Genomic DNA, 15,602 nt, shown 5'->3' with positions numbered 1-15,602 from the left:
TCGCCTGAGCGAAAACACCAGAAAACACACCTCTGTTCCTGCGCGAAGTCTCGCCTAGGCGAGTTGGGGTCGCTTGAGCGAGATAACGATCTCGTTTGGGCGAACCAGCCTAGCCTGAGCGAGAGTTCGCCCTGGTTTTCTCTTTTGCCACTGTTAGTGTCTCGCCTAGGCGAGACTGACTCGCCTGAGCGAGATAAACTCTCGCCTAGGCTAGACTTTTTAGCCTGAGCGAGAGCTACTGCACTAGTAGTGTTCAAAGTCTGTTTGTTTGGGTGAAAATACATGTTTTAATGCATCCTTGTATGAATTAGGCCCTGTATGGTTGGAATGCTACCATTGAATTATTGAATGATTTAATTGGATGAATTTAAGTTATGAGAAGATGAGATTAAAATGGAATTTCAAGGGAAAATCCATGTGTAAATTGTAGTGTGTGTAAGGATGTAAGGAATCTAAAATGGTTGGTATCCTGAAACTCCAATAATCATTCAAGCTCAGATAGAGTAGAATGGATTATGTCGTGAGGAGTAGCAGGAGGTCCTCGTCGTCAGACTTGATCAAGTCTTAGACGTGGAGGGGACTTACCCTGGGAACGGTCGGGTGAATACTCCATGTGTCCAGACTCTGCAGAGTCTGGAAACCGTTATAGGTGCAAGCCACCAAGAGCTCCAATGTCACTTACACGATCCGGATATCGAGTCTATAAATTAGGATTGAACTTTCTGCTGTAAATGATATCTCTAATTGTAAAGTGTATTGACATTGTTTCCTTCAGTTAGCTTACCCTTTTCATTCGTGTTGTTTGCTTTTGCATATTATCTCTTTTGCAATGATCACCTATGTTTGGTGGGAGCAGAGCAGAAACCAGATGGAGATGCCCCCTCTTGAGAGTGGAGCCTGATAAGGAGTACCGCTATAGTTTAGACTTCCACTGTATATTTTGAGGATTTGGGTGTAGTTTAACATCCTTTCTATCTACTCTTACCTTATGTATACGTGTTTATAGATGTAGCAGTGTGGAAGACTGTACTAGATATATAAACTATGTGTGTATGACTGTTATCCCTACTATCTGCTATGTTTTATCATGATATAATGTTTTGTTTGATAATATGAAAAAGCTATTAAATGGGATGTTACAAAAATAATATATAGTGTTATATATCTTTATATAAACAATTTTTATATCAATTTTTGGTTTATATAAAATCTATAATAACTCGAACATTGAATTTGTACTATAAAATGTAACAGTGGAAATGGATTTTTTTTATCATATAAACTAATGTTGTTATTAACTTTTAAAATAGTATAAAAATTTAACATTTTAATGTATTTTTATGATGACTATAATGAATGTGAAGTTTACAGAGACCATAACACTCTTGTTATATACTTTAGAGTGATTAAGCCTTAAAATATCAAGTGATATTAGGTGTTTATTTAAAATTAATTGTATATTTAATTTATTTAAAAAAGTGAATTATATTGAAATGCTTATAATAGAGACTGTTGCGTGGGAAACAAGAAGGTGCTCTGACTGTGACATGCGAATAAAGACAAAACATAAAAAAAAGTAAAACAAAAGGTTTACTTGGAAATCAGAAAACAAGAGGCATCACTCATCACTGCATGCACCAATTGAATTCTATGTACACTAACAACATCTCACATCTTTCAACCAAAAATACCTTTCAAATAAATAAATAAATATATATTAAAAAGTTTAAAAACCAACATTATATATTACACTCTAGACCATGTAATACACATTAAACTCAATTTGAAAAAGTTATTTTGCATACATCACATCTTAGTTTATTTTATATTAAAAAGGAGAATTAATTTTATAATTTATCGTAGAAATAATCGCCTCTATATTAATCAATAATATTTTAATAAATAATCAAGTAAATAATATTGTTGGTGAATATAATTAATATTAGTGGATGGATCAGAACTTTTCATGCGATTTGAAATTCGAGTTGTGCTATTTTTTCTTTTCAGAATATTAAAACGAATCTTTATTAGAGTTGCCAATGAAGTGTTTTCACAGGAATAGTTAGTTTAACACATCATTTTATAATCGTAAAAAAATTGTAATAACAAGAGTTTGGTTTTAATATATATATAAACTTATTAATCATTTTACCACATAAAAGAATTTACAATGAATTTTACAATAAACAGTTGCGTTAGTTTATTGAAAGAAAAAAATTTGTACATTTTTATTTAATTTTTTAAAATTAAAAAATAGTTATTTATTATATTCTTTTTACGACTGAATTGTATTCTTAATTATAAATTATATTCCCAGGCTTTAAATTTGAAGAAAATTCAGATCTAATCTTTCGAATTCAAAAAGACAAATTTTTTGTCTTAAAAATTAATGTGAAAGATCAAAGTAATACTTTAATTCTATTTTTCATTTTTTTAAATAAAATGAGATATTAAGTTATTATTTTTCAATACGAAAAATTAAAAGAGTTTTAAAATTGAGAGATAAAATCAGGATCTTCAAAGAGTATAAAAACTTAATTAATTGGTTATTTTAACATTAGTTGTTTCTGAAAAAAATCTATGAACTTTTTGTCACTCTCTGGCATACTGTGTAGCGGGAAACATATTTTCGGAGGCAGTCACCATAGCCATACACTGCACACCTTCTACACTGGGCATCGCCAAGATCAAAACTTTCCACTCTTTGAAGATCAAACCATGTCTCATTTCAACTGGGAAGCTGATAAAATGTATCAAAACCTCTCACTCTTTGAACTTGGAACCTTTTTTTTTTTTTTTTTTCTTTCTTGACCCATTTCTTTGTTTTTTCTTCTTCCTCTTTGATGCATTCTGTTTCTCTGTTGGTGACTTCTGTGTCCGCTTTTTCCTTTTTTGTTCATGTTTTAGGGTTTAGGTTTTCATGTGATCATGTTGGTTTGAGTTCTTGGATTTTATTACACTCCCTTCTGTCACTGTTCACAACTTCTTGGGTTGCAAGACTTTTGCATTACCTGCGTTTTATTACTGTCTGGAGTTGCGCCTTTGATTTTCTTGTGCATTTCACCACAAACATTGTTTTTCTTTTGGTTGTTTTCTGTTTGGAGTAGTTCATATGCAATCTTATACGTCCTTTGGGTCTTTAACCTGTTTCTTTTAGTCCTAAATATTTAATTTATGATGACAATCTGTCTTGTAGTTATCAACTGTTCTTTGCATGGTATGGCATAGCTGGATATTTTGTTTGCAATAACAAAATTTGGTTGCTGTGTGGGTCTCTGATTGCCATCACCTATTATTTTATTATATTTTGCTCCACATTTCTAATTAGCTGTGTTTGTCATTTTGGGGGGCTGGGAAACAGGTTAGATTTGTATATCTACGATTATCTTACGAAGAGACAATTGCATACTACTGCAAGATTATTCAAGGCCGAAGCAAATGTTTCAACGGGTCCTGTTGGTAAGATAATAATATGAACATTCTTAGGGGACTGAAATAAGGTATATGGAAATGTTATAAGTTGAATTTAACCGTTACTTTTGGCCACATTCCCCAGTTATAGAAGCACCTCGTGGTTTTCTTTTTGAGTGGTGGTCTGTCTTCTGGGACATATATATTGCCAGGGCAAATCAGAAGGCAGAAGCAGCATCTTACAGTAAGGTATATTTCACATACGTTAATTACTTTGTTCTCTTTCCTGTGATTAATTCTTTGTTATCCTACTTAGTATATACTACTTTATTTATCTTCCTGCTTCTAGTATTGGAATGGAAATCAAGATTAAGTACGTGTCTGTCGTTCATATTCTTTCCTTTTGTAGACATGCCTATATGTTTTCTTATAAATCTGATGGAGCATGTGTATGCTATTTGTGTAAAAGACATGATTTGGTATTTACATGCAATACCATTTTAACATGGTTAAGATTGTTAATACTGATATCTTTCATCTTAAGTTATTGTGACACTGTCAGGATCAGAACTAGATGTTTGTTTCAATATCTCTGGTTAGCGCATCTTTCAATATGTTTAATTTGTATTGTGGATAAATAATAAAATTCTTAATTTGAAAATGACAGAATCAACAAATTAAAGCTCGATTAATGCAGAAGCAACAAGAACAAGAGTTTCAGAATGCAAACCTAAATCAACAAACACAAATGCTGCTCTTGTTGCAAAGACGTGCTCAGCAGCAGCAACGTCTGGGTGGAAATCAATTTATTAGTGGCAGTGCTAGCTGTCCTATTAGCAATGATCCTTTAATGAGGCAGAACCAGGCAGCTCCTAATGCTATGGCAACAAAATTATACAATGACAAGTTGAAGCTTCCGTGTCAGAGAGATGTTTTAGAAGATGCAAACATTAAGGTATATTTAGTCTGTCTGGGATTATAACAATGCCTACTATTTTCATGTGATTAGAGTGACATTGTTTGTGCTGTTTCTCATGCAGCAAAAGGTAGCTGATGACGTTGGTAAGCTTTTAAATCCAAACCATGCAGTATTATTGAAAGCGGCTGGGATGTCTGGTGAAATGGCTTCAGGGTACCTACCAATTATTTTCTTTGATTAGAAAATTCATTATTCGTGTCATCTTGGGCTGAATTTGCTAGTTGTCAAATTTCTGTTTGCAGGCAAACATTGCTCGGGAACATTCAACACCTTCAATATCTGAACCAGAAGCTTCCAGGGTCTATGCAAGTAATTACGACCATCATTACTGTATTGATTTGTGTACAAACTCATTCCAAATTTATAATATTTTTGTATTTACGTGTCTTGGGTCCTTAAACAGGACGTAAAGAGTGAGATGAATGCATTGCAGGGGTCTCAAGCTATTTCAGAAGGATCCTTGATTGGTTGTCATGGTACGGATTTGTTGTCTCTAAATTTACATCCACTATTCGAAAAGCGAAAATAATGAATAGAAAATAAAACCGTGTATTCAATATTCGAGTGTTTACAAGTGATCACAAGCTTCTGTATACTGCAATTATATGTGGACTGCAGAAGCTCATTTAACAGATAATCCTGACAGGGACATCTGTAACCGAGAAACACAAAACAGAAGAAGAAAGCTATAATGAGCTAACAAATTACAACTAAAATTCACTCATATATCATTCACTTGTTAGTTTATGAAGATAGACTTGGTAAGTTCAATGGAGAATTGACTTGGTAATTAAGTTCAATAAGGAATATTTAAATGTATTCCTGTTAACTAAAGATCATTGTACATAATATCTATGCCCGTGAAGAGTTTACTTGTAACTTTTTTTTCATGAGGATATGAATTGTATTTGGATGCTAAAGAAATGAAAAATATTTTATTCTTATTGGGTATGGATACATCACTGTTATAGAGTAATAGAATTAAAAAAAGTACTTCACTTGAATAGTTTTATTTGTTTCTGGTATTTGTTGAAAGTATTTTGTCAGATGTCAGAAATTTGCTTATGATTCAAAGCTTTTGAATTGAATGGCTGAGGCAATTGAATCATTAGCTCAATAGCTTCAGATCTGTAATTTACTGCAACTGTCTCTAGTTTTCTTTCCCTTTCTTTTCTCAACCAACAATTGCAAATTTGCCTCCTTATTATCACTAATGTAATTTGATAATTATACCCTTTGGCTATTGGTGGCATGGTTGAAATTAAAAAAACACATAACACATTCTGAAAGTCTGTTACATCATGCCAGAGATACAAAATCATTCACTGGTAAACCTTCCCCTGGCAACCTAATATTTTCAGTGATGTGGTTTTTTGATTGTTAGTTCTGGTATAAATGGTTGTTACTAGAGTAGAAATTATGATGCAAAATAAAAGTTATAGAGTCCATAGTCTAAATTCATTTATCTTCACACATATGGTTCTTGAAATTAAAAATTGTAACAGTAAATGTACGTCAGGGAATTTTATTTATCCAATGACATGATGTTATTTTCTAACTTAAAGACATATTATAAATATAATTATGTATAAGAATGTGATGTGGTGCATGGCTTTTATGTTCCTCATTACAATGAAAATGCCTTCCTTTTCTCTTTAAGGAACATCAAATCAGTTGAGTATCTTGCAGACATTTCTATGTTTTTTAAGCTATTGGAGTGGATACCTCAACACAAATATGTCAGCTTTGATATCTTGAAACATTTAACATTTCCTACTAGGGCTCATAGTTGCTTTATAGGCCCCTCAATAATGATATCTCTTGGTTTTGTATTATATTGTAAATTTAAGGGTTTGATTTATGATTTGCATTTGATTTTTCATGATATTCGTTGTCATTTCAGGATCTAATCCAGGTGGTAGCAATTTGACTCTGAAAGGATGGCCTCTAGCAGTAAGAGTCACATTGACCTAATTCTCCCTTACAAAATTAAAATTATGATTCTGCCTATATGTTTGGTTTCCTGAATCCATCTTTCTTGGATCATTGATTTGTCACTTTAAAATTTCAAACTATAAATCTGAATATAACTAGGAAATAGTATGTGCTGTTGAAGCAAACTCTTATAAGTCCTACAATAAGGGGGCATTACCTGTCTGATAGGGCATCTGTATGGTTCAAGGTTAGGGTAATCTTTTTTAGCTGGTTTGGGTAGAATAACTTTGCTATTGGCCTCTGTTGAAGTTTTAACTTATAACATGAGATGAGATGTCCTTGTAAAATTAAAATTGCTAAGATCGCTAGTAACATTGATATTTTTGGTAATCTAGGTACATCAATGTTCTTTCTACTTACTGTATATCACTGTACATCAATCGTATATATGATTTAGTTGTAATTATTTCAGGGGCTAGATGAGCTTCGTTCTGGCATTCTCCAGCATAATAGTTTGATGCACTCTCCACAATCTTTCAATCAACTTTCTCTACGGCAACAACTTATGCTTCAGGCACAACAAAATTTGATTTCTCCTTCTGTCTTTGATATTGAGCGCAGAAGACTTGGGATGCTTTTTAATGATCGAAACATGAGTCTTGCGAAAGATGGCCAGTCAAATTCCGTAGATGATTTAGGTCCCAGTAATGGATCACCTGCACAAGTTGGTTCCCCAGTGGTGTCCCATCCAGACTCAGATGTGTTCTTTAAGGTATCATCTGGTCACGTAATCCACATTGTATGTATTCAGTAAATAGTTGCCTTGGGCTTTACTAAATTATTTGCGAAACTTTGTTATATTTGAATTTGTCTTTTACAGCAACAAATTCAAAATAGTAACCAGCAGCTTCAACAATATTCTCAACATCCTCTTCCTAGCCAACCATCTGATAATCTCCAGCAGCAGCAAGAAAAAATTGGTCCCGGTCCTGGAAGCATGACTATGGAGGGAAATGTGTCCAATTCCTTACAAGGAAACGATCAGGTTTAAATTTACTGCATTTGTACAGTATTTATCAGCTTCAGTGCATATCTTGGTATTTTAATCAGCTTGTTTGTATTTAAGGCTCCAAAGTGTAAACTAGTGCGAAAGCGAAAGTCAGCATCATCTTCAGGTCCTGGTAATAGCTCTGGAACTACAAACACCACTGGACCACCTGCCAGTTCACCTTCAACACCATCTACACAAACACCTGGAGAGATGATAACAGTCTCAACTCTGCAACAAAATGCTCCTTCCTCTAAGTCATCATTTATGTTTGGTACTGATGGTTTGGGCTCACTTACATCATCACAAAATCAATTGGTCAGAGACTCTTCATTCATATTTTTTTAGGATAACTGAATACATCCATTGTCTGATTTGAGATAAACATCTTCTCAAAGCTTGTTTGTGGTATCCTAATACTGCACCTCGTTTTGTTGATAACTAGACTACCGTTTCTCTGTCTGTCACATTAAAAATTCTTTTTATTTACTCTACTACACTGGACTAAATATTTATTTGTAAATGTTTGCATGTGTCTTACCCCTCAATAAATAAAACATGGGAAGTTAAGTGTAAATAAATCAGTACCACTGGGTATTGGTCATCTTTGAGATTGGCGTTCCATTACTACAGTGGACGTGTAAGGTGTTAGAAGAAATAAGAACAAAACAAACCCAACCGACCCACAGGTCAGTTAGGTAGGCAGTTATAGTGTATAAATAGCAATATTATTACTGTAGTAAGGGTATTTTTGGAAACTTATTTTGGGGGAGAGGCAAGACTCTTAAATTCAGTGTTCACCTCTCTATCTTTGTGTATTCTTTTAATTCTTGGTACTGGTTGTATCAAATGGTATCAGAGCTTTGATCTCGGAGCTGTGGGTATTAAGAATTAACGCAAGTGAGGAAAATAGAGGACTTCAATGGTTAAGAAGAAAATAGAAGGAAGAGTGGAAATTATAGAGAAAATGTTGGAATCTGAGTCGGAGAGTGAAGATTCTGACAGAGAGAGCCCAAGATAGAAAACATGGTGAAGAAGATAGGTAATCAAGTGCAGGGAGGGTTATGAGGCTTGAAGAACAACAAATCAGCGACTAAAGGTGATAGAATGGAGTCGTAAGCAGAGTGGGTAAGCCTTGCATTACACGATTGCTGGAAACAGTTAGAGATACCCATTTAGTTCCGAATTGGAGGAGCCTTAGAGAACAGGAAGATGGAAGCAGTACTGGTTTCTTTTAAGCACGATCACTTAGTTGGTTCCTTTGGTGGGAATCTTGCAATCCAAGATCAATTTGGGAGGTTTTCAAGACTGCCATTGTGGACAGGTTTCAACCAGTTTTGCAATGCAATTGGGGCTGAAATAAGGTGCAAGTGGCTAATTTTGTTGATCAGATTGAAAAGTATGCGGGGGTGACACAAGTAATTGAGAAAGATTATTTGTAAGACGTGTTCTTGAATTGGCCTCAGGGAAGATGTGCGTGCAGAAGTTGTGTTATATGTACCAAAATCATTAGTTGGAGCCATAAATAAAGCATTTGTGGTAAAGGAAAAGTAGTAACAAAAATGATGGGAAATAGTGGGACTAGACTAGCTAAGCCTTATAGGAGTTTCAGAGGGATACAAAACAACAATGTGGGCAACACCAGCAAAACTATTATTAGGCAAAGATAGGCATATGGAGGAAATGCATCTATAGGATTTGGAGCCAAAGCTGCCAATAATGGAGGGTTTCAAAGCAAGGGTGAAACAAGGAGAATATTCTCAAATATTAGGGTAGAATAGAATAATTTTACTGCTTAGAGTACATCAAATGTGTATACACACACACACAATTTGAAAACTAATTTTGGAAATATAATAACAACACTTGATATAATCAAATCCCTATCATTTAGGGATATAATCAAATTCCTTTTATTCTGGATATAATTAGATGCCTATGATACAAGGATATTTACATTACGCACTTTAATTATAATATGTTAAATTTGGAATAATAAAATATGATTGTTGACATATATAAAAGCTGAAAAAAGCAGAAGTGCATGGGGGAAAAAATAGAATGTTTTAGATGTAACTCGAAGTTTAGTCAAGATTGAATATGAAAAAGCAAGTAGTTCAGAGTCATGGTTTTAGCAGGAGCAAGAGGGAGGGGAGGTGGAAGATTGTGACAGCCCATGAGAAGAAGAGAGGGAATTTCAGCTATCTTTACACTGTATTGCTGGATTCACATCAAGAAGGTCCCTTATTGCACATCAATTGGTGAAAGGGCTAGATTTGCCTTTTAAAGATACTCCCACTTATTTTTGTGGAAGTGGGGATCATTTTCAGACCAAGGATCTTGGAAATTTGTAATTTTTTTGGGCATAGAAGTTGCTCAATCAACGGAAGGAGTTGTAATTTCTTAGAAAAAATGATTAATTGTAAACAAGTTGATTGTCTCATGGATCCAGATTAGAAATTAATGGCATAACATGGAGAAGTCTTTGCTGACCCTGAAAGATATAGGAAATTAGTTGGAAAATTTATTTATCTCACTATTACTAGATTAGATTTGTTCTTTGCAGTTAGTGTTGTGAGTCAGTTTATGCAAAATCCTTGTATTGATCACTAGAATGTTGTCATTTGTATTTCGATATATCTCAAAAACGCTCTAGGACAAGGACTATTATATGAAGATAAAGGATATACCCAAATTGTTGGCTATTGTGATGTTGATTGGACTAGTTCTCCTATAGATAGATCCTGTACGATAGGATGTTGCTTGGAGGAAATATTATTATTTAGAAAAAATAAGAAGCAAAAAGTTACCTGATTATCTGCCGAAGCTGAGTAGAGGGCAATGACATCCCTCATGTGTGAGCTTATATGGGTAAAACAATTCTTACAAGAATTAGATTTTTGTGACATTCAGTCGAGGATTTATTGTGATAATCAAGCTACTCCACATTGCTTCCAAACCAATATTCCTTGAGAGGACTAATCATATTGAAATTGATTGTTATTTTATTTTAGAAAAGTTGTTGTCCTTCTCGTATGTTGTATCTTATGTATCCAAAGTTATTGTAAATATGAAACCCTAAGAGGGGAAAACACTCTCAAATTCATTCTAATATTCTTGTTTATCTTTTTCAAGTATTCCCATTCCAAATAAGTTCTCTATTGCTATCATAAAAGAGTTGTTGGATGAATTATTGGGGGTTGCAGTGTTTTTGAAACTTGACCTCAAAGTCGTTAATCATCAAATTAGGATGAGGGGTGAAGGTATGGAGAAGACAACATTCAGAACACATAGGAGACATTATGAATTTTTGGTCATTCCATTTGGTTTGTCTAAAGCCCACTTTACATTTCAGAGTTTGATAAATGATGTGTTCAAAGCCCCTTTAGGTTTCTGTTGTTCTTTTTATGATATACTAATATACAACAAGGATTTAATAGCTCATGTGGAGCATTTAAGTCAGGTCTCCCAAAAATAAAGTGATAATGAATTACAGGTCAAGAAGAAGTGCACTTGTGGTCAAAGAAGTTTATAATACTTGGGCATATTATTTCATCACAAGTAATTTTTGTAGATCCTAAGAAATTGGAAGTCTTATCACAAGTTTGAGGGGTTTCTTTGGCCTTACAGATTCAATAGGCACTTGGTGAAGGGATAAGGTAGTATGACTAAACCCTTAACTAAATTGTTGAAAAAGAGCAACTTCAAATGGTCATTAGAGGCTCAAGAAGATTTTGAGACAATTAAGCAAGCCATTCGAGCTTGCCTATTTTGGCAGTTCTAGACTTCTCAAAGCCATTTACTATCGGAACAAATGCATCTAGTAAAGGACTGGGAGCAGAATTGTCGCAATAGGGGACAGAAAGTGCAAAAGTGAAAGTAGAATCTGCTGGGCAATCGTTTCACTTTTATTACAGATCAAATTATTTTTGCAGGATCATAGGCTGCTGACAGATGACTAGCTCAGATGGGCAACCAAATTATTTGGGTATGGTTTTAACATTCAAGAGGATATCCTCAGGTCTGCCAATGTAACAAGCAATAAAGCTTTGTCTCCTGTTTGTTTATTACAACCTTTGCCAGTACCTTCACAACTGTGGTAAGATGTTTCAATGGATTTCATTGGGGGCCTGCCTAGAGCTAAGGGAAAGGGCACTATTTTGGTAGTGGTGGATAGGCTTACTAAATGGACTCATTTTATTTCCCTCAGCCACCCTTTTAATGCAGCTGAAGTTGCTGCCATTTATATTAAATGAGATTTCCCTCAACTGTTGTATCAGATCAGGATTTATGAGCCAATTTTGGAGAGAACTCTTCAAGAGAGAGCAGGAACACTGTTGAAGTGTAGTTTTGTATACCATCTACAAACAAATGGCCAGACTGAAGTGGTTAATTGATGCTTAGAGACCTATTTACAGTGTACTGCAGGAACTAAACCAAAGGCTTGACCAGATGTTAAGTTAGTAAGGTTTTGGTTCAACACTGCATCCAGTTCAAGACTACACCAAAGGCTTTGTCCTCGAATTTATGGTCCTTTTCAAATTTTGGATAGAGTTGGTTAGGTAGCCTATAAGCTGAATTTACTGGAGGATTGCAGGATTTACCCAATATTTCATATCTCTCTCCTCGAGGAAGCCTTCAGCCACCACAACTTGTTCAACCTCTACCCATAACCTTGGCTCGTGACATGGAGCTCCAGGTTCAACCAGCAAATGTTTTGATCAGGTGGCACAACCTCTTCTACAACAAGCCTTCATCATTTTCGCCTTGAGGACAAGGTGGATCTTTTAGGAGGGGGAAGCGTATCGTTAGGAATACAAGGCTTATTACTTAAGTGTACTCTAGAAGAAATAAGAGCAAAGCAAATCTAACCGGCCTACAAGTTAGTCAGTTAAGAAGTCATAGTGTATAAATAGCAATGTAATTTACTGTAGTAAGGGGTTTTTTGGAAACTCATTTCGGGAGAGTGCTGGGACTCTCAAATTCTTAGTAATCAATACAAAATCACATAATTTTTTTGCTCTCTTTACCTTGTGTATGTCGTGGTGTAAATTCTTTTAATTCTCAGTACCAGTTGTATTGTACTGTAGGCATGGAAAACTAGACAGTGTAAATGGTAATATGAGACATTCTTATCTCCTGATGAATCATCTATTTGCAGGCTCATATGGATCATCTCGTGGGTGATGGATGTTTGGGTGACAATATTGAGCCATTCTTATCTCCCGATGATAATAACATCACAGAAAACGTTTGTAAAGGTATGGTAAATCTGATAGATGAACAAACGCTTTGTGGTTTAAATTTTCTGATATGACTGTATTGATAAGACTAAGAATTCAAATTCAAATGATTGATTGTACACTAGGATTAGGTTTGAAGGAGATCAAGCGTATAATGGCAGGTTCACATAAAGTTGAGTGTTGTCACTTCTCCTCAGATGGAAAACTTCTTGCTACTGGTGGCCATGATAACAAGGTAAGTGCTAGATTGATCTAACTTTAACTATGAAATGATCTCCATTTCATTAGAATTGTTGCATTTAGTGGTTGTAGGGAGAAGTTTTTGTTTTTATTTGAATTAGTTGTACTGTTAAATATAAAACCTGGACTGGCTTTGTTGGTTTGACACGTGAAGCAGTCAGTTAATAACATTGATGAATAATTTTTCTGCTTTGTCTGGTTCAGGTTTCTCTGTGGTGCACCGAATTGTTTAACCAGAAATCTACTCTTGAAGAGCACAGTGAATGGATAACTGATGTTCGATTTTGCCCAAGCATGCCGCGTGTTGCTACATCCTCAGCAGACAAAACTGTTAGGGTTTGGGATATTGATAATGTAAGACAATTTTCTCTTCAACCAAATAAAAAAAGTTTATGTTTGTTGTGTCTTTTCTTTTCTCTTTCATTTTTCATTGTTAGAAGTTTTTCATCGACTAGAAATAAGACCAATTTACAATATATAAGTGGGTGCAAACTTCACTTTATAAACTGATTTTCTGAACTTGAAATGGGCTTAAAGTTCATTTTTTAACATTCATAATAAAACATTTTAAACTGTGACATTAGTCTAATCTCACTTCTTACATATCTTATTGTATTAAACACATTGCACTCTATTTTTTCCATTAGCGTTCTATTTCTTTAATAATCTCCAACAACTGTATGAAATGCTATAGCCTATAACTATTAATGAATTTGATATGATAATCTGGTTGGAAAGACGGGGATTAGGTGTCGTGTCTTCGATTAAATTAGTAGATGTATCATTTCCTGTATGTATCATATATGTATGTCTTTTGATGGCAAGTAAATCTTCTTTCCGGGCTCCTACTTGTATGGAACATAGGTGGTGGAATTTGACTTCGCGGTATTAGTTGAAAGTTGACTAGCTTAAAAAATTAATTCTTACGTTTTACCATTTCTTTAGTCTAAAGGGTGCATCAAAGATTTTTCTTGAGTTTAGGTACTATTTAATTAGGTGATACTTTTATTTTTCTCATATATGTGATGGGACTTTGATTATTTTTTGCAGCCAGGTTATTCTCTTCGAACATTCACTGGACATGCTTCGACAGTGACGTCTCTAGATTTTCACCCTAGCAAAGATGACCTTATTTGCTCATGTGATAATAGTGAGATAAGATACTGGAGTATTAAAAATGGTAGTTGTACTGGGGTTTTCAAGGTACGAAATCTAACATGAACTGTGAAGCGCATCCCAATTCCCATTGAATTATTGTAATTCGATTGAAAATAACTTTGATTATATTAACACTAACACTCTTGAAGTTTTCTCAAACTACTCTGACATCTTAATTTTTTTTTAAATTTTACATAAATCTTCCCATTGTTTTGAAAACATTACATTGTTCTCCCTCTTTATACTACTCATGCACCCCCTTGAGTTTTAAGAATATTACATATGCACCCTCTTAAGGGGAGGTCATTCTATTGATGAAAAAAAATATGGGGTGTATGTGTAGTTTGAGAGAACCGCAGGGGGGGTATTATTGTAATTTACTCAATAACTTTATTGTCCAGTTTTTTATCAGGGTGGTGCAACTCAGATGAGATTTCAACCTTGTTTGGGAAGGCTTCTTGCAGCTGCCGTAGATAATTTCGTATCCATTTTTGATGTAGAAACCCTGGCTTGCAGACTTAAATTACAGGTCAGCTCTGAATTTTCTATTTACATTTTAACTTCTAGTATACTGCTCAGGTTTGTATCAACCATCAACAAAGGCTAGAACATAGATAACTATTGATAGCAACTTTTTATCACATATTCAATCTTTCCCGTGTTAGATTATTTTGCTCTGTTACTCAAGCAGATCAATAAGTGACATTCTTTTAATCTTCCATTTTATGGAGCTCTTGACTATTGATGAATCTTGTTCTGGTGCTTCCTTTTAGGGCCATAATAATGTTGTGCGTTCTGTGTGCTGGGATTCGTCTGGAAAATATTTGGCTTCTGTGAGTGATGATCTGGTTAGAGTTTGGAATGTTGGATCTGGCAGCAAAGGGGAATGCATTCACGAGTTGGCTGCATCAGGGAACAAATTCAACACCTGTGTTTTCCATCCCTTCTATCCTTTGTTGTTCATTGGCTGCAACAAGGTAACTTGTCTTCTGTATTCTAATTAATCATAATATCAGAATAAAAAATGTTACTTATCGTCCTTTCTATTTTACTTGTAAATTTTGTCTCTATGAAAAATAATGGGAATGAATTGCAGACTATTGATGTGTTGGACTTCGGTGAGAAGAAGACATTTACCATGCATGCACACGAAAAGCTTGTATCTTCCTTGGCGGTATCAAATGCTGGCTTGCTGGCTTCAACTAGTCATGACAAACATTTGAAATTCTGGAAGTGACCAGCTTCTTAGCCTTTTGTTATGTAGATAGATAGATGCTCAAGTTTTTTTTTTTTGCCCCTTTTTTTGTACGTTCTTATATAGGTCGCACTCTTTCACAGTGAAAAGAATGTTTTGGATTTTGGCCCGTCCCTTGTTGCTATATAGGTCATACAACTTCTCTGGATCATTTCCTTAAACTTTGATTTTCAAAATAGAAAAGGGTATACAGTGAAAGTGGTAATACTGATAAATGTTTTGAAGATTTTTTAAACATTCTTTGGTCGTGTTCATATTTTTATTCCGTCTGTAAAAGGTGTGCTTGAGAAAAAAGGCCATTGCTTTCTTTCCTGTTATCCAAAAACAAGATAA

The 15,602-nt window shown here is 34.6% G+C and overlaps 1 protein-coding gene across 3 annotated transcripts; it reads left to right on the top strand.

The window, feature by feature from the left end:
• Window positions 1-2,577: 2,577 nt before the first annotated feature.
• Window positions 2,578-15,504, top strand: LOC114177037 (transcriptional corepressor LEUNIG-like). Of its 3 annotated transcripts, none has more exons than XM_085671704.1 (18): window positions 2,578-2,750; window positions 3,362-3,459; window positions 3,557-3,660; window positions 4,079-4,366; window positions 4,452-4,543; window positions 4,633-4,699; window positions 4,794-4,866; window positions 6,294-6,343; window positions 6,798-7,097; window positions 7,206-7,370; window positions 7,452-7,691; window positions 12,535-12,634; window positions 12,748-12,851; window positions 13,061-13,210; window positions 13,907-14,059; window positions 14,427-14,543; window positions 14,788-14,991; window positions 15,111-15,504. In XM_085671704.1, the coding sequence occupies exons 1-18, from the start codon at window positions 2,581-2,583 to the stop codon at window positions 15,249-15,251; spliced, it is 2,616 nt and encodes an 871-aa protein (XP_085527830.1). In that variant the 5' UTR covers window positions 2,578-2,580; the 3' UTR covers window positions 15,252-15,504. The 3 variants fall into 3 exon arrangements, 2 of the variants coding, with proteins under 2 accessions (XP_085527830.1, XP_027918065.1); XM_028062264.2 differs by having other exon boundaries at window positions 12,742-12,851; XR_014994087.1 differs by lacking the exon at window positions 15,111-15,504 and having other exon boundaries at window positions 12,742-12,851; window positions 14,416-14,543; window positions 14,788-14,897.
• Window positions 15,505-15,602: the final 98 nt, after the last annotated feature.

This window comes from Vigna unguiculata, chromosome 3 (genome assembly GCF_037176805.1).
Source record: "Vigna unguiculata cultivar grain cowpea cultivar isolate G323 ecotype 2 chromosome 3, ASM3717680v1, whole genome shotgun sequence".
Taxonomy (NCBI): domain Eukaryota; kingdom Viridiplantae; phylum Streptophyta; class Magnoliopsida; order Fabales; family Fabaceae; genus Vigna; species Vigna unguiculata.
The sequence above is the reverse complement of the archived record's forward strand: the minus strand, read 5'-3'. Positions and strand labels throughout refer to the sequence as shown.